The 23052-nt window shown below is 39.5% G+C and overlaps 1 protein-coding gene across 1 annotated transcript in view; it reads left to right on the top strand.

The window, feature by feature from the left end:
- The first annotated feature begins 296 nt into the window (after positions 1 to 296).
- LOC109466679 (bone morphogenetic protein receptor type-1B-like) overlaps positions 297 to 23052 on the top strand; it is a 41668-nt gene continuing 18912 nt past the window's right edge. Inside the window, exon 1 of the mRNA XM_019764420.1 lies at positions 297 to 487. Within this exon, the coding sequence (XP_019619979.1) occupies positions 358 to 487 (130 nt within the window). The 5' untranslated portion in view covers positions 297 to 357. The remainder of the gene's footprint in view (positions 488 to 23052) is intronic.

Here is a 23052-nt window from a genome sequence, read left to right as displayed (position 1 = left end):
ATCCGCAATGTTATGCTTAGAATAATTCTTATGAAAACGGCATAAATGCCTGGGCCTTAAAACCCTATCATACAAGTTATAATGCACATATCCAAAGTATTTCATAAAATTAATGAACTTCATAACTTGTCATCAAGATACGAATAGTATTGTTATCTTATCAAGGGTGATATAAGAATATGATTATAGCGTTTACTATAGTCTTTACCTTTCTGTTTGTTTATTTTTTTTGTTTGTTTTTAATAAATTCCCCAAAGGTTTTCTCCTAGTACAGATGTACAGTAACTACTTTAGTATTATGCGTATTTTTGTGTGCGGTTTCCCGAAGGGGGTGAGTGCAGTACTTGGCACGGCCGGATGACGTCACGACCAGCCAGACCTCCACAGCCAGCCGTCATGGCGGACCTGTGCAAGCTCGTGTGGAGACTCGGCGTCTTTCTCGCCGTCTGGTGCAGCCTGATCGGCCTGCTGTCCGCCGTCGGAGCCGGTAAGTCACAGATAACAATCCCTGCTCGCTACGAATGCTCGCTCGGAGCCGGTAGACTGTCTGGATGCTGCAGAGCGTAGCGCCAAAGTTGTCGATGCGGTGGTGTCGTGCCAACCCTTGGCTGGTAATTTGTTCGGTATTTTGACCTCAGAGTCTGAGCTGGCTTCAGCAGGATCGTCTCGGGCAGGGTGAAAATAGGCCTAAGTCCAGCCTAAAATAGATAGCGTGTAATATCAATAGACTGACTGTGGGATGTATTAGGTTGGAGATGAGTCTGGAAGTGACACTGCCGATGCCGATGTGAAGGTTTTTCAGAAGCGGCGTGTGTTTGCAGGATCCCCCGTATCCGGCCCCTCGCTCCATTCGGAAGCTGCCTGGGTGTCAGATGCAGGCTCGAGTCGCCCCCTTCACACCGATATATCTCCAAATTACGCGTATTTCCAGCCCTGTAGAATGTGTAGGTTTATTCTTAGGGTTTTGGATTGTTTGTGTGGTCTTCTATCTTGGGAAAAAATGCGGAAAAGTCGAGTTGTTGTGCTTTGTTTTGATTTGTTTGTGTTACAGTCTCTTGCGCCCTCCCCGACTTTACTTCAAAGGGTTCTCCCGTCATAGCGACAAATCTTAAGTTTAGCGAACTAAAACATCGCCCCCAAACAGTTCATATTCTTCTCAATATCATATATCACTACGTCCCTGTATATGTGATGTAATGATTTTCTTATTTTGTACGTAAAATGGTATTTATATGGGAAAAGTAGAGAAAGGTTTTTGAGCCCCCCTCCCCCATATGAGGGCCTAAGAAGGTACTTTGTTTACTGGGCGATGTAATCAAGGACCTGCATAAGTAGACAACTCATGAATATGCACCAAAACAAGCAGGATTTCGCTTTAAATCTTGTTCTTATAGAAACAAAATATCCAGATGGATTTTGTTCCTATCATATATGCTTGATAACTGTCACATTTTTATGCTAGCTGGATTTTTTGGCAACGCGTTTGTTTACTTGGCAAGAGATGATGTTGATATGGGGTCTTTCAAGTGTCAAAAATGTCACTTTCATAACTCATAAAACATTTGCCTGTTTAACTACTACATGTATGTAGTATTTGCAAAAAAAAAAAGAAATAGCAGATGAAAAGATAGCAATGGATTTTGAAGATTTTGACAGCTTTTAGTTTTACCTGATCTTCCAGTTATTGTGGATGCATATAGGTTTATTTTCAATGAATGGATATATACCAGTCATTGTCATTGAGTATTTAATATTCCTGAATATATGTTTTGTCCAAACGTGTGAAAATTACCAACCAGTGGTTGATATTGTAAATCCCAACCAGCAGTTTTCTATTGCCTTAGCTCCTTGCAGTTCGAAGTAATAATATTCAAATCTGACTACAGATTTTAAAAAAAATTCTTTTGCTCATTGGCTTAAGCCTTATGATACCTCTTTGAAAACTGTCAACTTTTAAGTTCGACTTGCATATTTTATATAATCTAATTGAGATACATATGACAGATTTAAAAAAAAGGTATCCATGTTTGAAATAGTCTTTCTGATAGTTTTCTCCAGTGATTTAATATATCTACCGATAACAACTTATTGCTTTCAAGGTATTTCCAAGGGCCACAGTACTGATAAAGAATGTTCTTTGTTTGTACATCATGTAATCCCGCTGCTTGTATAGTCGAGACCGGTCGTTTAGTGAAGAATGTGCATACTGCTGCCTGGTGACTTGGTATCTAGGCAATCGACTCCTATTCGGCACCAGAACACACCACAGATATGTTAATGACTGGAGAAATCGCGGCATGCCCCTAGGCTCTGATGCTATCCAAACCTGACATTCAGTCCGCGAGCGGGGAAGAGTGGCTATTCTGTGGGGAGGGTAATCACCAACGCTATTGTGTTCGTAATAGTTCGGTTGCACAAGGATTGGGATGCCATTAAATCTAGCTAGGCAGCAAAGGAATTTAGAAAGAAAGTGTTGAAATCATCTCCCTGTTCAGAACATTTTACCCATGTCACATTTCTTCACCTTTGTCAATTTGTAGTATAACTCCAGAAGCTTTGATTTGATTTTTTATTATTAATTTGTGTATAAGCAATATCAATCAAAAGAAATAAAACTAAGCTGAGGACAAATCAATCCAAGATTTTTGCAATTTGCACTCCTTTCTTTTCATTAAGCTTTATATTCAATAGTGTGCTCCTTATCTTCTTTAAAACTAAGTTAGTTCCAAAATCCTTTTTCTGATTTAGAATAATTCAAATTATTAATTCGGCCCTATAGTATGAAGTCATGTGTATCATATAATTTACATGTTTGTCATATGAAGTATGTCGCTACTTGCTGTGTATGATATAACTCCAAAGAAGAGGTCTAGATGTTTACTGTCCTTCCTTTTACATGATATTATTATTAATCTTAAATACAAGTGCTTCTTCAATGTGTGACAAACAAATTGTGCTTACTGCAAATTACAGCAAATAAATGTCTTCCTTCCTTCATGATCATTTAGAGTCAAGCAGAGATAGAATTAATCTATAAGCTGGTAATTTCTGAGGTGCCAAACAGTATAGTAATTAGATTTGTGATACCGGCAAGCTAAATAAAATATGTTAGCCTTGGAAAGGGGCTGTGTTTCTAGTCAAAAGAGCAAGGGAGCATATGGTAGGATGATTCAGAGAAATGATAACTAGATAGATTGTCAAGGTGATAACACTCATGAATATAAACAATAATTCTTCTTGTGACTCAAAAGAAATTTCTTGTTAGCTGCATATTAATTCTGTGTAAAGAAGCTATGCTAGAAAAAAATCTCTTCAATGATATTAAATTAACATTGTAAACCAATGGTGTAATGTTATGAAAAGAATTAAGGCATGAAAGGTTTTAGAAGTGTTTGTAAATGCTTTTTAAAAGGAAAATATGCATATACAGCTAGTAAGAAATACATGTGTATTATCATTATTCATTCATTATTACGTATTGGCATGCCAGTATGACTTCCTAATACCAGCTCTTCTCACTCAAGTGATAATCCTGACAATGAACTAAGTGGTTTATGTAAAAATACTCCATAAAAGCTATTTGAATATGTAATCAGTAATTGCAGGATGGACAGCTGTTAGGGGGAGGTCCAAAAGGGCGGGGATGAAAATTTCAGTATGTTTAGGTTGATTCCTTTTTTTCTTTCAAGTAAACCTGGATGGTTCTGAGGCTCTCTGCCCCTAAAAATTAAATTTCAGGATGGCAAAGCGAAAGATGTTCTGGATGAGGAAATTTGTCTGATATTGACAAAACTAGCTGCCAATTCGTAGCACATTTTCATTATCATTTCATACCTGAAGCATCGTACGTTTTTTTTTTGCAAGATAGCTAGAACCAGCCTACGATACAAAACAGCCATTTTCCATCAGTGACATCAAATTTTTGTATCAATGCTACAGGATAGGTCTGATTCAGCCAGTTCTGCATTTAAGAATCACCCGAAAATTGACTTTGATTGAAAATCCAGTATTGTCACCCCTAAATTGCATTGGGTACCCGATCTTTGCTGATGTAAAAGCCATGTGCTAACCCACTCCTGTATATTGACATTCTGGCTGTCTACATTTTACACATTTTGGGTGGGAAGGTCAGCATGTGCGTAGCTGAATCACCAGTTCAGGGCTGGGGCAAACTCGTGATTACATTTCCAAATGTCCACACGTTTTCACCCCGATTCTTCTTCTAGCACCTTTACCAGTGTTCTAGCCAGCATGAATTTTTTCTTCATCTTTTCATCATCTCAGTTTCGTTTGATCATGTTTCAGTGTACCCTGGGTGCCAAACTAGTATCGGGCCGTTAGCCGTTTGAAATGCTACTTTACTGCATTTTGAGGGGCAATACACCAGTGCAGGTACGCAGAAAAAAAAAAGATTCCGAGTCCTGAAAGAGGGCAGAGGCAAGGAAAGACAGACACCACTGGGTGTTAAAGTTGTTCTGTCCGTGTATGCAGGTCGGTACAACTATGTCCAGGAGAGATGGGAGGAATGTAAAGTGAGGAGTACAATCACTGCAGAGAATTCTAAATTTGTAAATGGGTCTGAGACGAATACTAATAAACTGCCTGGAAGGTGTCCAGGCAATACTAGCCTGTGATAGATAGTCTTCATACTATTTAAAGGCTCCAAACTGTGCCAATTGTATAGAGCCAGTGTTATGTCTGTAGGTATGTATGGATTGATCTACTTAATTTTTTTCAGTGTTCTGTGCAATATTGTAGAACATAGACATTTTGTTCTGCAATTCAATTCAAATGAAATGCTATCTGTAGATATTTAAAAAAATGTAATCTTTTTTAGCTTAGTAGAAATTTTTATATAGCAATAACAGCAAAGAAGTACTTTGTTTAATTTTTCTTTTGCAATATTGAAAATTTCTGTGCAAAATTCAGACTGCAGATGGGTATTTCTAGCACTGGTATGTTTATTCAAGATTTTGATTTGGGTACCGCAGACACTTTTACATTTGAATTTAAAACCACTGTTTATGACTGTATAGCACTACTGAATTATCTATGCTCTGAGTTGAGACAATTTTGCAAATCAAAAAAAGAAATGTTTTCAAATTTGATTTTGTTCTGCTGTCTTTTGTCTGCTGTTGAATTAATTACCGCCACCCCACTAGGGACGTCACCCAGAATTCACAAACCACAAGAACACAGCGTGTGGTAAAGAAATTTACATGACTGCACAAGTTCGCCACTTTCTTTCAAAATAGATGGAAAGTGGTTGAGCGGATGGGACATCTGTTTCAGTCCGGTTGTCATGGTAACGGCGACCTGTCCTATCGAGACAAGGTCTGGGAATGCGGGGTGTTTGTTTATATGGGACTGTAGAAGTTCCTACAGGTGGCAGGGGTTACTTTGGAAAGTAGTCACAACACCACACCCTGCCAGCAATAACAAGGCAAAGTCTGCAGATTTCCACAGCAAAAAAGTGCTTATCCAAAAGGGGGGTCAGTTCTGGGGCAGTTGCCCCTCCAGGTTGCTTTCTGATTGGCTGCTTCGGACTGGAAGAAGCTCTGGATCAGCCAATCAGGATCGAGAGAGATTTTCCTTCAGTAGTAACAACTTTTGAGATGTACTTCAGTAAAGAGTTTTCAATCTTTTTGATGGCTTGTACTAAGTTGTAGTCTATTGCTTAGTAGTTTTGGTGAGTAGGGCTTGATCAATTTTTAGGTTGTAGAGTTGAAGAAGATTATGTTAGAAAGAAACTATGGAAATCTTAAGTTGCATCTTTAAGTTTATCAGTGGTTTGAATTTTCTGTCTATGAGCAAGTATAATGCTACAATACAAATTACTATGTTATCACAGGCTGACAATGTTTTAATATGTAGTGTTTGCAATATCCTTTGTCTATGTTACTTGTAGTTTTCCACAAACATTTTTACTAGGCTAAAATACACTGGCTCTTAAAAACCAAAGATAGGACATGATGTATTACTTGAAAGACATCCGGAACTTTCATATTCACTGATCCAGGAAAGAAGAAAAGATGCCTTGCAGCAAGCAGACCTTAAAGATGGGGTGAACTTGGCATAGACATCTAGCCGAGACATTCCTCACGGCTTTGTGGAAGTGTGCTTGGGATGCCTGGCTGTCACTATGAGTGTGCAGCACCGAGCCCTTTTCTATCCCTCGTAACATTTCACATTTGGTTGGTCCATTCCTAACATGCTTTATGCCATATGTACTTGGATGGTTGAGCGTATCTGAGCCGCATCCTCCAAAAGACTGAAAACTGGTACTCTCACAGGTATAAAGGTCTACGGTCTCAAAGCAATGTTAGTAAGGCTTAGGAAAAAAATGTTGTGTTTCCTGTTTCAGTCCTGAAAAAATTAGGGTCAGGATTATCTTTTTTTCATTTTCGGGCCAGCTACTCTCTCCTTGCAGCCAAGGGCTTGCAATTGGTGGGGCTGAATCGTAAGTTTCTGGAGTGGCTGCCATTTGGCGCTAACTCAGGTGACCTCAATACGACCCTAGGTGCAGCCATAAGAATTCAAAGTTTGAACTACTCTTTTCAATAAGTGTGGTAGGTTCGTTAACATGTGTTGGGTGTTAGGGTCATTATCTTATTTTCTCATTATATCTTATTTTAAAGCATGTAAAAGAACTCACTGCACTTATCCATAGCAATATAGGAACCCCCAGTGTGCCTTAACAGTTCTATGCACATGTTGTAACACTTGTTCATACCGACATTAAGTACTGAACTGGTCAAACACAATGAGTCAGTTCACTGGTTATTCATCACTGATATAGAACCCTGTATCCTGGCTGTTTTGCCCGTTCATCCGCTAGAGCCTCTCTCATGTTCCACTTGGTTAGCTCTCCTAATTAGTTAGCCCCCTCCCTGCACCTGTGTGGTGCCAGACCAGAACAAATATTGTTGTACCATTGTTGCCCCTGACAGCCAGCACACCTGTGCAGCGAACCCAGGCAAATAACGGCACTGAAACGTCCCTTTCTTGGACCTGTTTACCTGTGCCGCTCCACCACCTGTTGTGTGGACGGAAGACGTGTCCTACGGGCAGGAACTGTGTCTTAGCAAGACGTCTTCCCCACAAAGGAAAGCTGACATGCCCGAGTGTTCAGGGATAGATAAGATTTGTACAGCCTCTTGCTTGTAGATTGTGACCACATCCTGAAGTGAATGTTCATCTTTCAGGGCTCGAAATAGTTTTTTCCAACCTAAAAAATTGGGTGTATAAAAAACTTTTTGGGTGTACGATATATTATAAGATAAAAAATTATTAAGTAGAATGTTAGAAAAAAAAGTTTCATTTCGAAGGAAAAGTACTATAAATCAATAATGTATTACTTTTTGACACTTTGAGGTGAAGAATATACTGTATACTACTATACATTTAACATTTTTGCATAGGTAAAGCTACGAAAATATGTGGGTATACTTCACAGGAAAAAGATGTCCACAATGAGATGTTCTCATGGCTGTTGCCATGATGTTCAGTCTCAGGGCCATCCTTTCACATGTGTTGACATTGAGCCATGAGAAAGCATGTCTGAACTCCACACCTGTGATTTTCCCTGACAAATTACAACATATCCCCGCGGAATGTCTCAGATTGTGGCCCAGGGAAATGAAAACAGAGTTTATTTTGATTGGCGGCATGTTGTGTCAAAGGTTGACAGGATGTTAAGAGGCAGGTGGGTACCAGGTGTGCATGTGTGAGGAGCCCCCCTCCCCCCTGAAGTTTTCACCAGATTTCACACAGGGCTCTAGCCAGCTCGAACTCGTTCCAGGTTCATGATCAGTATTGTGAGAGTGCTCGCAATCTAGGGGGTCTAGGAACAAATTTTGTATTTTCAATCCTTAAAAAACGTAATTTCCCACATTTTGAGAGGCAAATCATGGGGTTGAGAGTGGTTGTGGTGGTGATCCTTTGAATGTTTTAACCCAAGATTTTGTCAATTTTGCCCATCGAGTTTGACGGATTGGTTTCATCTCTGGACAGAGAAACGGGTGCTGGTTAGAGGCTTGTTTTAGTACACAAACTTGTGTTTCCTACTCATAAAACGAATGAAAACGTATGTTAAATCGACTTCCAACTCCCAGTGCCAATTCTGTCAAAGCTTGAGAATATGTCGTTTTTTTACTTCCTGTATACATATGGCCAAGAGACCCTTCAAACCTTTCAAGAGCCTGTCGCCCTTTCATTCAGTACAGGCAAGGTTACGATATTACATCATTGAAGCCGGTACTCCAACCCGTCATGCCTGCTTGTCGTTCTCACGATTGTACCTTCCGACTCAATCACTGCAGAGGTTCTCACCAGAATATTTTCACAGCGTAGGGGTTAGGTATACGAGGACAACTTTTTTCCTAGTATTCTTCTCAACTAGTAGTCTTTCCGAAAAAATTTTACAACTCTTTACTCTCTGAGACACTATTTCTTGCTTATTGAGGAACAAATTTGGGAAATTTACATTTTCCCACTGTTAATGTTGTAGCTTCATTATAAAGTCAAATTTCTTCAACATTTAGGGGGGGTCACAAGGTTCTTCCGAAAATGAACCCCCCTACTGTGGTTGAAAGACAGTGTAGGGGGCTATATCACAGCTTAAGGGGTCCACATCACAGTGTAGGGGGTCCCTACGCTCAAACAGCCTGGTGAGAACTATGGCTACAAAGGCAACATTCGTCTGTCTGTATCCCACCTTTCATGTTTTGTCCTGTGGCGTTGTTATACCTCATTTCTCTTACCCGACTCTGTTTCCATTCAATACTAAATCCTACAACCAAGGTCACAGATGGTGTATAAAGGAAACATATCCCTCGGCATTTGTGCTGGAGTCTGGATGGAATCTCATCGTGTTTCCTAAAGTAGGGTATATTGGAAATTCTAACCCGTTCCTTTGTAAGCGCGACATAATAAGTTTCTTAAAGCCCAGACTCACAAAACTTCCCACACAACTTTGGGGCTGGGCCTACACAAGGTGTTGGCTGTAGCCCTGTTTCCATAAGTATTCAAAGGCTGTTGCTGTGTAGATTTTCTACTGCATTTTTAGCATGAATGGAAACGTTCATCCAATTTCAACCTGGCCCCTGAAAGTGAAATATAAGCCCCCGTCTTTGTGACAGGGGCATAGCTGTGTTATTGAGTTAGACATGTTAGGGTATTTATGTGGCAGTGTTGGTAGGGGTTGGCTCCAATCTTGCCCTACTCATGGTACAGAGAACTACTTATCACATAGTGACATGACTCCGTTAACTTTACATGTGAGCTGAATGCAATTTCCTTGTCCAGATTGTGTTACCTTTGCAAAAGTAAAGTTAATGTAAAATTATTCTGAACATGAAATTTTGCATGTTATTGTTAACATATGGTATACAGTGTTCCTTTTAGACTGTAGAGAAGACTAGAGGCTGAACTTCAAGAGTGGGTAAGGTATAGAAAAAAGGCTACATGTGTATTCGAGATTTAATTTTCTACCTACTTGTAGCTAGATCACATCACTAGTATAAATGCATGTATGGAAAAATTGTTTACACAGTAATAGAAATTTAGTATGAATATCAACACTACATTAGTAAATGGGACATGGATGTTGAAAGATAAATAAAGTTTTGGGATATCAAATGGGATGCCCACGCGGGATTTCAGTTTTGTTGCAGAGAGCAGTTAAAAAATTACTTGTAGGAAAATCCAGACACTGCTGGCCTACTTACAGAAAGCATGACAGATCATGTGGCAAAATGATAGACAGGGATAGAATTCACATTTCACACCACACACAAAGAATGCTTCCCTTTTTTGGGAGGACTATGGTGGAACAAGGGGGCCATTTTGATGCAGTGTCAGTCTGGCTTGTCATGTGGTTTTTCCCTGTGTTGTCCCCCCTCCCCATTTTCTCTAGTTCTTGTTCACAACAACAGGACACTGTAAATAGATCTTACAGAGCCTCTAGATGTCGTTAACCGTTGATGTCGATAAGTAGTATTATGTAATTCATAACAGGGCTTGTAAGTTGAAATACTTTATTTTCTGCTTTGAAAATTCCCAGCACCAGACAAGTCTTACCTGCACTACTCAGAATTTGAGAAGCGTGGATCATACTAAAAACTGTTCAGAAACCATTGCCATTATTTCTTTTATACTTCATAGGTGGTAACAGTCAATCCAGCAAATAAAAATCCACAATGACATATACTTACATGTATCTATAAACCCAGTACATGGACCAGTACAGGTAGATATCAGAAATACCTGTACAGCTCTAATTTTACCTGCACTAAGGTGCATACGCACCCAGTCTTTCAAACCCTATACAGGTTATACATTGAACATCTATTTGACTTTTATATCAAGTTAGAACAAGTTACTTAACTGAGTTTTATCTTCAGATTAATGGTATGATATGTAGGTATCATGGTGTTATCAGTTGCACCAAAGTCAATATTAGAAGAACATTAATTAAACAGAGAAATGTAAAAAGCCAGACGTGTGAAATATTTTTGCCCACTTGAGTTTCTTCACATGGGGTCAGATACACAACTGATATAATCCCTGATATATGGTGGTACAAGACTTAATTAAAGGCTATTTTATGCATCACAAAAGCTTTTCACAGTTGGAGACACAGAACAAAAGTGTCTGGGGTTGGGACAAAAGAATACAGGAGACACAAAACACATGGACAAAGTACTCAGGGGGTAGGTTTTCTTGGGGGAGGGGGGCATATCCAGTTCACTACAGGGTCTATATATAGAAAACATGAAGTAAGTTCTGTCAATTAATTTCCTAGTAAGATTTCTAATTATCTGCTAGTATGTATAGTATTTCATAAAGGAAAAGTACAATGTACACATATTTCATTGTCATACAACAGAAGTACATCAAGCATGGAAATGTTTTTATTTTTACACAAAGAAAAGACAGTTCATGGTTAAAAAACAAGAGCTTATATTTGCATGAAAATGTTTTGTGATTGAAATGAGAAAAGTAGCTGTTGGTCCATCACAAATAAATAAAGGCTTAGTAGGAGGTAAATTCTTGGGGAGTTGAATAGAATTCAAATGTGGTTTACCAAGATTATCCTCTTCTCATGGAAATATTTGCATGTCTCATAGGTGAAATTATGGTAAAAGTGATCTGTTGGGATCTGGAGTAATAATCTGTAACTAATTCAGTAATTGTCGCTTTTGTCGAAGTCAGCAAAATCAATGGAAATGTACAAAATAATATAATACTCATTGCAATACAGTAACAGGAGACAGGTAACAACTGTCTGGAAAAAACTTCTACTTCTACTACTACGCTAGCTATTATGGGGTTCGACTTCTTCTTTGAAGGCAGTGGATAATGAATAGTCCCACATTCTGCATAATGGCTTGCAGTGATTTTTATTCCTCTGTGCTGCTCTCCCATTCCTTCATGCTGACAATCCCAGCAGCCTTTGGTACTCCAGCCTCAGAGTAGGCTGTTCCAGGAACCACCAGCACCCCCTGTGGAAAGAAGCATAATGTTTGACCTCACTGGAAAAATGCTAAAATCTTCATAAATCACTGCACTTGGAGGCGTTACTTATCTCTCTTGGTGTATCTTTGCATAATATTATTCTTCAGTGCTTAAGATGGTGTTTGGTATGATATTTGCATTGTTAGCCTTTTTAGGAGAAGTTTGAGTAATTATGCAAGGGTGTAATTGCTAGATTTAAAACTTTCAGTCCATCCCTCAGAAGCCATTCAGTCTACAGAAATTTCAGCTAATTGGCAGTTCCACCAATTATCCCTCCTCCCGGGGAGAACTGTGACAAATCGAAGAGAAAGAAAAGTCCTTGTGTGCAGACAGCCTTTTGTTTCTAAGGACCCTTCTGGAGACACTGACCAATTAGAGTCCATCATTTTGGAGCCAGAAAAGATCTATTCTTTTTTCCTATCCATGGTTTTCGTTCTTAGCCAGGCCAGTAAGTACTACCTACTGACAAAGGTCCCACACTTTAATGATTTGATAGCACATCATTAACATTGGTTATTTAACTCAATAGATTTCAAAGGTGCCCGACCCAGTTTTTAGGGCTTGAACAACAGACTTTTCAAAGTCAATATTCTTGTTACTTATCTACATACTAAGTTGAAACAACACTGTCCCAATGCACATCAACATTCATGAAAAAAAGGCCAAAAATTGTGACATAAAATGGTTACTGGTAGGATCCTCGGCTGATTTTTAGGGTACCACCCAGAAAATAAAGGAGCCATCTAGGGGCTCGTTTCTGTGCTAATGTTGTAAATAAAACAAAAAGCAAAGCTATTGTGTCAAAGAAAACTGGGTATGTATTCAACTTATTTCAGAAATAGGGAAAGGGAGGCAAAACTGATGTGCATAATGTATAAATCATAAACATCCATGCTTTATTACCCTCCAAAGATAACTTAAGAAAACTTCTCAATATCCTGGATATAAAAGTCTTGTACTTTTATCATGTTCAGCATGGGGGCGCTCTTGCAGAGTGTGGCCATGAATATACAGAAGAACTGCTTGATAAATCACCACCTTGAACAAAGGATCCAGTAATGGTACCATTGATGAAAGGACCTGTGATCGCCATAAATTCACACCTACAGTTTTCCCTCATAATAGGGCTTAATACTGGCATAATTCCCGAGTTTCCCCTTCCAAAACCAGACTTATAACGTGATTTTGTGATTCATTAACACAAATTCGATTCTCCCGGTGACTCACGCCATCAGAGGGCGATAAATATAGCGGCCCAGCCTCTTAAATTCACACCTCCGCAAATTTATTTTGGTGTTTTTATGGGCAGGTAATCTAATAAACGATGGAGAAGTTGGAAGTAGGTCACACGGTAATTGTACTGTCATGTTGTATGGCAAAGGTTGGGCTTCCAGTCTTTCTGAAGGGAGACAAATTAGCCTCGTAAAATGCAAAGTTACTTGCTTGGCTATGTCATGAATCTCAATGAAAAATCTGCAAAAACGATTTTAGGGGAAAAAATTCTAACTAAAAAGTTCAAAATTTTGCCTCACAGAAATGATATTTTTGCTGATATAACTATGAATTAATAGAAATATTATAATTGATCATCTATTGCCTGAAAGCCATGTGTGAATGAAGCTGTGCATAAAAAGACCAACATTCATTTCTAAAGCAGCTTTTTGTATTGTTCATAGATATTCTTTGTCCTGTACTTGAAAATAAGCACTTATTTGTATATGCCAGGCAAATCTAAGGTTCATAAATTCACATATACATCACACATGCTTGAATATTAAAATCCTACATATTAATAGACAGGGCTTCTTGATATTAATATTGAATCCTAAAAGCCCTTTCTGATATAAACATTATTCTGCAGTAACGAAAAGGGAGAGATAAAATCAGTGTTCTATTTTCCCCGACATGTATGAAAAGGTTTGGATAGAAAACTCCTGCAGGCTTCTCTTGACCTATATCTAACATCAGAGAGCAATTTTTTATACTGACAGATGGTGCGGCATCAGATGCGTAGATAAATGATGCGTGATATTAATGATAATGTCATGACTCGTAGCTTATTCTATACAGCGCAGGGGAGTTTTTCTTAATGTAAGGAAAGGGTACATTTGCTACTTCATCATCTTTGTTATCAGGAAAGTAACTTGGACTCGTGAGGGACATTATTAGCCCATTTTTCAGGGCTTGAAATACTTCTTTCTGCATGCCTGCACTGCTGCAGATAACATTGAAAATTACCTGTACCAGACATATTTTGCCTACACCACTCAATATAAGTATTGATCATACTAAAAACTGTTCAAAAACCATTGGCATTATTTCTTCTATACTTATAGGCGATAACAGTCAAACCCACATGCATAGGTCTACACCCAGTACATGGCCCAGTACAGGTTAGGTGCAGGTAGACATAAGGAAATACCTGCACAGCTTCAAGTTTACCTGCACTAAGGTGCACATGCACTCAGTATTTTGAGCCCTGTTTTCACATGAGATGTTCAACTTTCAACAACTACGAATAGAAAGAAAACATCACAGAACCCTTGTACTGTGTTATCTTTACTATCTTTGGACTTGTGTGAGTTATAACGCCACCGTTCTGTGATGAAAACTCCTGACTAGATGGATCTCACATGACAAGCTGTTACATCCTCCCAAAATCAGATAACTGAAGAATCAACGGATTGTAAAGGTCGACCCAAGTTCACCAGCCTTCGTTCTGAAGGCTGACGAGCTATTGTGTTCAAGTTCATGGGAGAGAGGTCATGACTAGGGGGTATGTTTCCATTGAGAGAGAGAGGTTGAAGTATACATGATGAAATCTCTCTTGTTTTTACACCTGTGATGGTTGGTTTTTAAAAGTCTGCAGTTTGTTTCTAGTTAAAACATTGGTGTAAACTAAGGATCTGTATATCAGGTTGATTTATCTAGTTTTAGTTGTAGGGGTCAGGGCTAAACAGGATGCTGCGTTACGATGTTACCACAGCTTGGCAACTTGGTCATGTAATACTAATAACAGTATCTAGCTATTGTGAACAACTTTTCTTCGCAAATTCTCTTTAATTAAAATTTGAACAAAACAGCATTCAAATGAAATTTAGAGCGGAAAGTGGGAAAAGTTTGTTGATAAATATTCACCATCAGAATAGGTGTAAAGCCCCTACTTTCATGCTTTGTTGGACAGAAAAAAAAGGTTTCAGTGAGCACAAAGTGCCTCAGAACAAAGTTGCTGTTCCATGACTGTTGGATTACATGGTGTTATGCTCCCGTCAACCCACCTGTAAACCCCAGCCTATTGTTAAAAGTGTTGCAGGTGTGATGGAATTTGTGTAGACAGAAGGTTTTCTCTGTAAAGGTCTTCCTAAAATACTGTTCCAGCAGCCATCTTTTTGTCATTTGACAGCATTTTTGACATTCGAGGTGGACAAAATTTTGTCCAATCCGTCATCTTTGACAGACAAAAGTCGGTGTGGAAAGACATTGAAAGTTAAGTCAACCAGCGAAATTTTTCCTCGCAGGATAATTGACAGTGTTCCAGAGGGTCAAGATTTCAAAATTTTTCTTTGAGCATGTACCCCGACCCTCTATAAATTATCGCCTGGGCATTGAAACGAAATTGAGATGTTGAAAAAAATTCAGGCTTTCTAGAACACTGCACTTGAATAATTTACGTGTTATCTACTTGGAAGTTCCTTCCTCTGTGGTTAGATGGGAAGTGATGTTTAATCCAGGCTTAGCACTGTTTGGTGGATCAGCGGTGGCTTAAAATGTGCCTGTAGCGTACAGCCCAACTTAATCCCGATTCGCGGCAAGAATTTACCGGGATGGTGACACGGGATCAGCTTTATTAGCTGCAGCTTCCCGCCTTCATCCATGGCTCAGGTGTGGCTTTACTAAGAGTTGCTGCTCTTTCGCAGCCGTAAATTCCACGTTCCACCATAACAACAGCGTACATCCCACCTGCGCGACAGAATTGTGGCCGTAGCTCACGCGGCACGGCGACTAATCATGTTATCGGGCGTTATTGCGCAGAATTCGGTGCGAAGTCATGCTTTGTTGAGAGGCAGTGTACTGTTTTACGGGCCGACCCTCAGCAAAACGCATTAACCCGACGTAAACATTACTACTTCCTGTAGGGAAACCCACATAACCCTGGTTATAGGACCCGATCGGACGTAAAGATTTGACGTATTAAACATGCTGGAACATGTACCAAGTCCCAGAGGATATGCCGTGTCAGTTTAGACTGTCGTAATATTAGCAATGTAGTACTCTCATCTGCCGAATAAACATACCCCCCCGAATAAACATAGCCCCCGGAATAAACATCGAAAAAAAGGATATGGAGCTGAGGATTTTCAGTAGTTCAGTTCCAAAAGACAGAAGCTTTGTTGTTTGTTAATTACCTTCAAGCTGAATATCTTGTGTATCCATTATCGTCAAAAGTTATGATAATGCTAAGAAATGTAATTTGATTTTATTTTGCACCCCTGATTTGATTAGCTTACTGCACCACCAAAGCCAGGTATTCTCTCTAATGAACTCCTCCCCCTGTAGAATATGGCTGTTCCAACCTTCTTACACCTCCCCTCTGAATTACAAGGTCACCATGACAGTAAAACAACCAATAAGATGTCAGCGTTAGTCATTCTATTTCTGTGTATAACAGTTGAATAACAGATAGATAGACGACGTTAGGTTTGCATTTGTTTTCTGCTATCGTACGCGGCACGTCGTATTTGACGGTTGCGATTAGTACGGTGTTGACACAGCGCTGAGATTGGACCGGACAGGTACGAATGTCCGCTGTTCGTCCCTGACCCTCCCGTGCCCCCTCAACATTGTCTGATACCGCGGGCAGGCAGGAAGAAAAACGACCGGGACAAAAAAATCAATGGAAATAGGAGCACAAGGGATCATTCATCCGTCATCCACTTAAGCTTTCCAACATACAAAGTGGTCTGGAGTGATACCAGAAGGGATAAGACAATAGCCAAGCACAGTTCACTTTATATACTACCACCCATCACCTATCCTTCCAGACAGACCCAACTCTCTTCATCTCATAGACACAGATGACCCAACCCCAAACCATCCTCATATAGCAATAAACGTGATGTGCTTCGAGGAGGTAATTTCAAACTGCCTGGCATCAGCTGTCATATCATGTATCATTCCCCGTGCATGGTATTTTTACATTGCTATAGCAACCACAAGCCAATGGGCACGCAGGAAGCATATGGTAATGAAGTAGGCGTCTACGTAGGTAAGGATGAGTGAGAGAGAGCAGGGTAAAAAGGACTAGGAGAGAAGCATGTGTGAGGCAGAGTTAGCTGGAGCTGGTGTGTAGGTGTAGAAGCGAGTATGGGCAGCCAATCGTTCTGCGCCGCTGCCTTGCAGCTGGCTGTCGTTCTGTTGATCGCTGCGTGCTGTAACGCCCGTTTCCGATTCCACCTGCGTCCAAGGCACTGGGGAAGGGGACGGCATAGGGGTAAGCTCAGGAACAGACTTCGTAATGCGTAACAACTTCAGTGGTTAGACGACTTTCTTTGTCCATGGATGTATGTTTTCATGCATATACTGATATAGTGTTGTGTCAGCCAATAGTTATGTTTAACATTTCTGTTACACACGTATCAGACATACCTGAATGTACATGTAGTTGCTAATGGTATCTTTCATGTATTCAGGGTGTGAGTTGTCATAGTCTATCTACTTTGCGAAGGTGTTTTACTTAGAGTTGATGTTCTGAATCTGATAAGATATCACATTAGAGGAATCAGCAAGCTTGCAGTCAACAGCTGCTTTAAACTGCAGGAGATCTTTCTGGAAGGGCTACGGTCGCATAAATTATCTGCTAGATAATCTTCTGAAACAACTTTGTAGTTGATTTTGTAGAAGAAATGTTTCACTCTTGAGAAAAAATCACTCAAGGTATTGGATGATGTGCTAAAACGTAAAAAGCTGTTCACGCATTTTTTTCTATCGGTATACTAGCATATATATTCTTGACATCTAAGTGTCAGAAAAATAATAAAATCTTTAACACTACTTTATATGGTGCACCCAAAAATGTTTTTGTGCATCCAAATTTTTTAGACTGGGCGTGTAAGTGCACCCATTCCCAAAAAGGAACTTCGGGCCCTGATGATGATATAGAAAATTTCTTGACGTTGTTGGAAATTGTGTTGTCGTTCTTCACAAAGCTAACCCAGGGAAGTTGTCAGAAATTCCTATACTGGGGCATTATGTGGGATCCAGGAGAGTAATTGAGTAGAATTGTGGCAGGCCCAGTGGGGGAGCAGACACAGCGCGTAGCAGCATTCTGAATTATTGACTAGCCTGGACGCACACGATGCCAAACTCTTCGCCCCACCATTGTCTCACGGGCTCCGGGTCAAAAACGCTGTTACTCTGTGTCACTTCTGACTGAGTGTTAAACAGAGATAACGCCAACATCCAAAACCAGATTTCCCCTCGTAACGCGTCGGCCATGATTTTTGGGTAAGCGAGACCCGAGGTAGTGCCCTTGTTCCGTAATCGCGGACTGCGCGTCGTAAAATCAAATGGCGCAGTTCCGCAAAATGGACCTTGGGGAAATTTTTTGCCCCCCTCGGTGTTGCAGATTTCTTGGCGGTCATTCGATGTTTTCTTGAGGCGTAAGTTTGATTATTTTTGAGAGAAATGTTGAGGGGATTGGTAAAGAGTGTTGTAGGGGTACCCTCTCTCTCGTGTGTTGCCTGTCATGGTGTCATTAGTGATGTTGTGTGTGGGATCAAGAGATTGAATTATTTATAATGGCTGTGTGTATGGCAGAACTGTCCGTATGGACAAAAACCTGACCAGGGTTCAAAATACTGGGTAATATGCTCCCTAGTGTAGGTGAAATTGGAGCTGTGCAGGTATTTCTGATGTCTAACCTGTACTGGACCATGCACTGATTCTATGTACGAAATGATGTAGGCGTGTGTTGTTTTTTATTTGCTGCACTGTATGTTACCATCTATTAAGTGTTAAAACATTACGTCAGTCGATTCTGAAAAGTTTTTAGTATGATCCATTAACTTCTCAAATCTGAGTGGTGCAGGTAAAACTTGTCCAGTGCAGGTACTGAAATTTTCAATGTTACTTGCACTAGTACAGTTATGCAGTAAAAATATTTCAAGCATTGCCCCTGTTTCAGTGTTTTGTGGTAGATTCATGTTACGAAAAGTACAGAAACTGCGCTACTCAAAGATTGTCCCGAAATTGCGCGGTAAGCATTCAGGCCGACGGTAATTTTCTCCGGGATGAATTTCATCGCCAGATCGGCAGATATTTCCCAACTTGAATTATTCACCCCCGATGTAGGTAGGGTCCTTAAAATCTGGGCAAATCTGATAGAAATGATCCGGCAATTGATGAAAATGTGTCGACGCCGGGGGGTGGACATCTATTTGGTCCCTCCTACGCCTGACTGTTTGAGGGCTGCTCTACCCGATCACCAGGCTTCTGACCCAAGAGACTTTATTTTATGAAAGATCACAAGTGACAAATGAATATTGCTTTTATTGCTATGGGAGGGAGACATTATTCCATGGGCCACTAGATCTCAGAAGCTTTACTTAAAATTACAGGGACAGAACTTCAATATGTCGCAGATTTAGAAAAGATTTGCTTGATGTGAACCAAGCAAAAAGTACTGTAATGAACATTAGGAAACAGTAAATACAGAATTTAAGGGCAATGGTATTTATAAGTTTAACTCACCAATGATGCCGTTTGGTAACAGTTCCCTTGCTGTACTTTTCTATTTCTAAGGAACTTCTAAAAAGTGTCAAAAAGGTGCTTTTGTTTAAAAAAAAGTCAATTTTCCTGAGTAGGTAAAAACCATCGAAGTCATATGAGACATCTGATGTGATTTTCAATATTGCAAGCACTGCTGTCTGCTACACCAACAATTGAAATATTTTATTCAAAGAAATATTGGTGTGATTGTATATTTGTGCGATTATCTCACATTTCTGACATTTATGGTTGGCGCTAAAACAGCCCTCACGAGGCACATCCAGTTTATGGTGCCACCACAAACTACCAGAATGTGAACAAACATGGCTGACAGCAGTGTTTCACTTGTAAGGCATCAACTTTTGGCACCTCCAGTTCCTAAAATATGGCAATTATTTGTAATGGAGTAGGACTGATTCAACCTACTTTGTAAAGAAATGATCAGACAGTTGGCTTTTTGTATCGCCCAAATCTTACACATCGCAGCTTTAAAACATTGGACCGTGTACCCTGATCGATGCCCACCCCCCTACCCCTACAGCGCCATACTAATGTTTTATAACCAGACTACCCTAGAGGCTCTCTGCTGGAAGTTTTATGGCCCCCCCTGACCCTCTGGGGTTTGGGTTAATATTACCGTGCCATCTGATAAATGATGATTGCACATTTCGCTGGAGGAGAGATTTTTCCCAACACCGGCAATTCTTCATAATCTTCCAAGATTATTAGAATTTTGAACTTAATTCGGAGAGGGGGCAATTTTTTATAGGTTATTTGAAGGTCTCGTGTAGTAGAGTGTAGTACGTTTTAAGAGGAGATACATTGTGCAAATAGGGAAATACAGTAAAGAATGTTTATATTTTAGAGACTGCATTTTAGAGAATTGTTAAACCTTTAATGTTGCTACTGAATATACTCTGTTCATAGTTATATACATATATACTTTTGTCAAGTCGATAAAGAATCTTAAAGTATATATTCACATTGGCAATTGTTGAAAAAAGTTACAAACTTTGCCCATACTGTCTTAGCCACTTTTGTGTATAAACAGTTGAAGGTACCAGTACTCAATATCATGAAAGCAACACCATTCTCATAAACCAGACAGATAGGGAATTTCAACATGAAGTACCCAGTTATAGATAAGTACATGCTAAAATAATGCTTCTCAGAAACTTTTAGAAAATAACGTTAAAAAAAATGCACTTAAAAGAAGTTTGCGACATTGTCCTTTTAAAACCCAGTCATCTCTAGTGTTTTCTAACATGATTACCTTTTAAACGACCACTTGTGATCATAATGTGGATGTAGAGATTTCCTTTATCGTCTACGTTTAGTACATGTATGCCTGGTATCTTGGCCCTTATCCCCTCTTAATGCCAGTATTGTCGCACCGACCTACGATAATAGCTGTAATCTTGACATTAAGGTCTTAGGTTCCTAATGCTCCATCATAATAACTGTTAATCGTACCTAATCCCACAACTGCCCACATGCGGTGTGGGGAAGCCTGATTGGGGAAATGGCACGCTTGTTGCTAGGTGATATCGTCGTTTTCGTGGCGGCGTGCTGTGAGTTGCGTCCGACACGTTCCCGCAAAGTCATTTTAAGCCCCGAATCGTCACCCGCTCTTATCTCGAGCCGACAGTCGGGTTATTTTCATGATTGCGAAACGACAGATGGGCACGCAGTTTTACGCTGAAAAGTCAGGCTTGAAGGTGTTTACAGGCATTAACAGATCATAATCATTTCTGGTAATTGTGGAAAAGCATCCCTTGAGGTTGTAATAGTTGTTCTAAATGTCTGCTAGCTGCGTGACTTATTTCCTTTGCAGTTATAGTTATTGTGACAAAGCTGCGGAGGGAAAATTGATGGCAATTAAAGTTTGTTTTCAAGAAAGATTGCAATCATGATAATGAAAAATCAAAGGTCACAATGTAAAAGTCAATATTTTGTGGCAGTGAAAGATTTTTGTACTAACTGTAGCATGCATAGTCCAGTGGTTAGCGGCCCTGCCATTGGACCAAGAGGTTGGGAGTTCCAATCCCTGCTGTTGTTGCTCAACCGACATGCATGCTACTAGAAGGGGTGCAAGCTGTGGTCCACTCTTCATTGTACTTGCCAAAAAGAACTAGGGGAATTTCCCTGGTACAGTGAGCTTGTAAATACTGTACATAGCATCTGTCTTCTGTGAGCTAAAACTGCGTCGAGATCACTTTCCTACATGTATTTTTAACCATAAAGAGTTGAAATTATACATTTTTATAAAGAACCCTTGAATTGGCTAAATGTAGACGTGATCACATACATACCAGAACCCAAAATTTCAACCCAAATCCAAAGCTTTTAACATGTCTTATCAATCAACATGGTTGTCAATGTTAGAATTCACTAGATTTCAAGTCATTCAAAAAAGTTAATATTGCTAATTGTACCATCTGGAAGGAAGGCGTAGCTACCTATTGCAAGCTAGTATTGAATAGAATTAAAAATGGTCTGAAAAAAAGGGACAGGAAAAACGACTTTGCAAGAGTCTCTAGATTGCTGGATTGACACATCACGTATCGACTGTGTAGCATATAAATGACATGAACCCATTTAGTATTTACAAAGTCTATATCACTGAAAGTACAGTTGTTAATATTTTAAGCCTACTAACAGGGTTTGACAGTAACTGACACCTAACTGCCTACAACTGTGGACGAAGTAGACGTTTAAATGATCGATCGAGGCTTTTTGTTGAAGTGTATCTTTTAACATATAGATATGCTTTCAATTTCGAAGACTGTGTATGAATATTTTACACATTCTTTTCAAAGACCTGCCCAGTATATAGTTTTTACACAATGTGATTCAAATGTTTAGAAAGCTAAGACTCTTTCGATAACCACTTGAGCAAAAAAAAGGAAAGGGTCACAATCTTCATATACTGTGTAGTCCAGTATTTAAAAGTTACGTAGCATGTATGTTGATGTACATAAAATATGACTGGTCTCAAGTGAAAAATCTGAAGGCTGTTAAACTCTAATTTTATGTCATTTTTATGACACCTATTTCTTTTCACACCTATCTGTAATCCCCGTAATCACTAGAGATACCGGCATCCCTTTATGGTGTTTTATAGCATGTATGTGAGCGGAGGGGGAAGTTCAGCTTTGTATCTGTCAGCTTTTTGCCAGGAGCCACAAATGAAACGTTTTATTGCCCATCGTAAAACAAGCTAGGTGCTGTTGCCAGTATATGGAGTACCTGGCATTTTTATGGCACCACTTAACATATGTCACAGGTGGAGAAATCTTTACGACCCGGTAGCTTTCATACATTTTCCAACATTCTATTTACGTCTGTTTGTATGGAAATCCATAAATCAGACTGCAGACTTCCCTTGGTTTTCAAAAAATTTTAAATGCAAATCGTAGAGTAAAATTTGTCTTTGGTGTGTGTCTATATGTAGGTCGATGCTGTCACTTGAGTAATTGTGGATGGATCTTTTTGATATTTGATGTGTGGGTAGCTGTTGCGGAAATGGTCCACCTGGCTTTTTCCAGTGGAACTGCAGTGGGGTTTTATGCATTTGTTGATTATAAGTGTTCAGCATAACTTAACAAGCTGTGAATGGATCTTAATGATATTTGGTAGGTGGGTAGCAGATATAATATAGAAAAAAAGTTAAAGTTTGAAAATGGTTATCCTGTCATGCATTGCTGCAGAGAATTTTGTATATTTTTGTTTGTGTACAACATTACTAGAAAAGCAGTGGATGGTTGT

Source organism: Branchiostoma belcheri, unplaced genomic scaffold (genome assembly GCF_001625305.1).
Source record: "Branchiostoma belcheri isolate BF01 breed outbred unplaced genomic scaffold, Haploidv18h27 scaffold17, whole genome shotgun sequence".
In the NCBI taxonomy this organism is placed as follows: domain Eukaryota; kingdom Metazoa; phylum Chordata; class Leptocardii; order Amphioxiformes; family Branchiostomatidae; genus Branchiostoma; species Branchiostoma belcheri.
The sequence above is the reverse complement of the archived record's forward strand: the minus strand, read 5'-3'. Positions and strand labels throughout refer to the sequence as shown.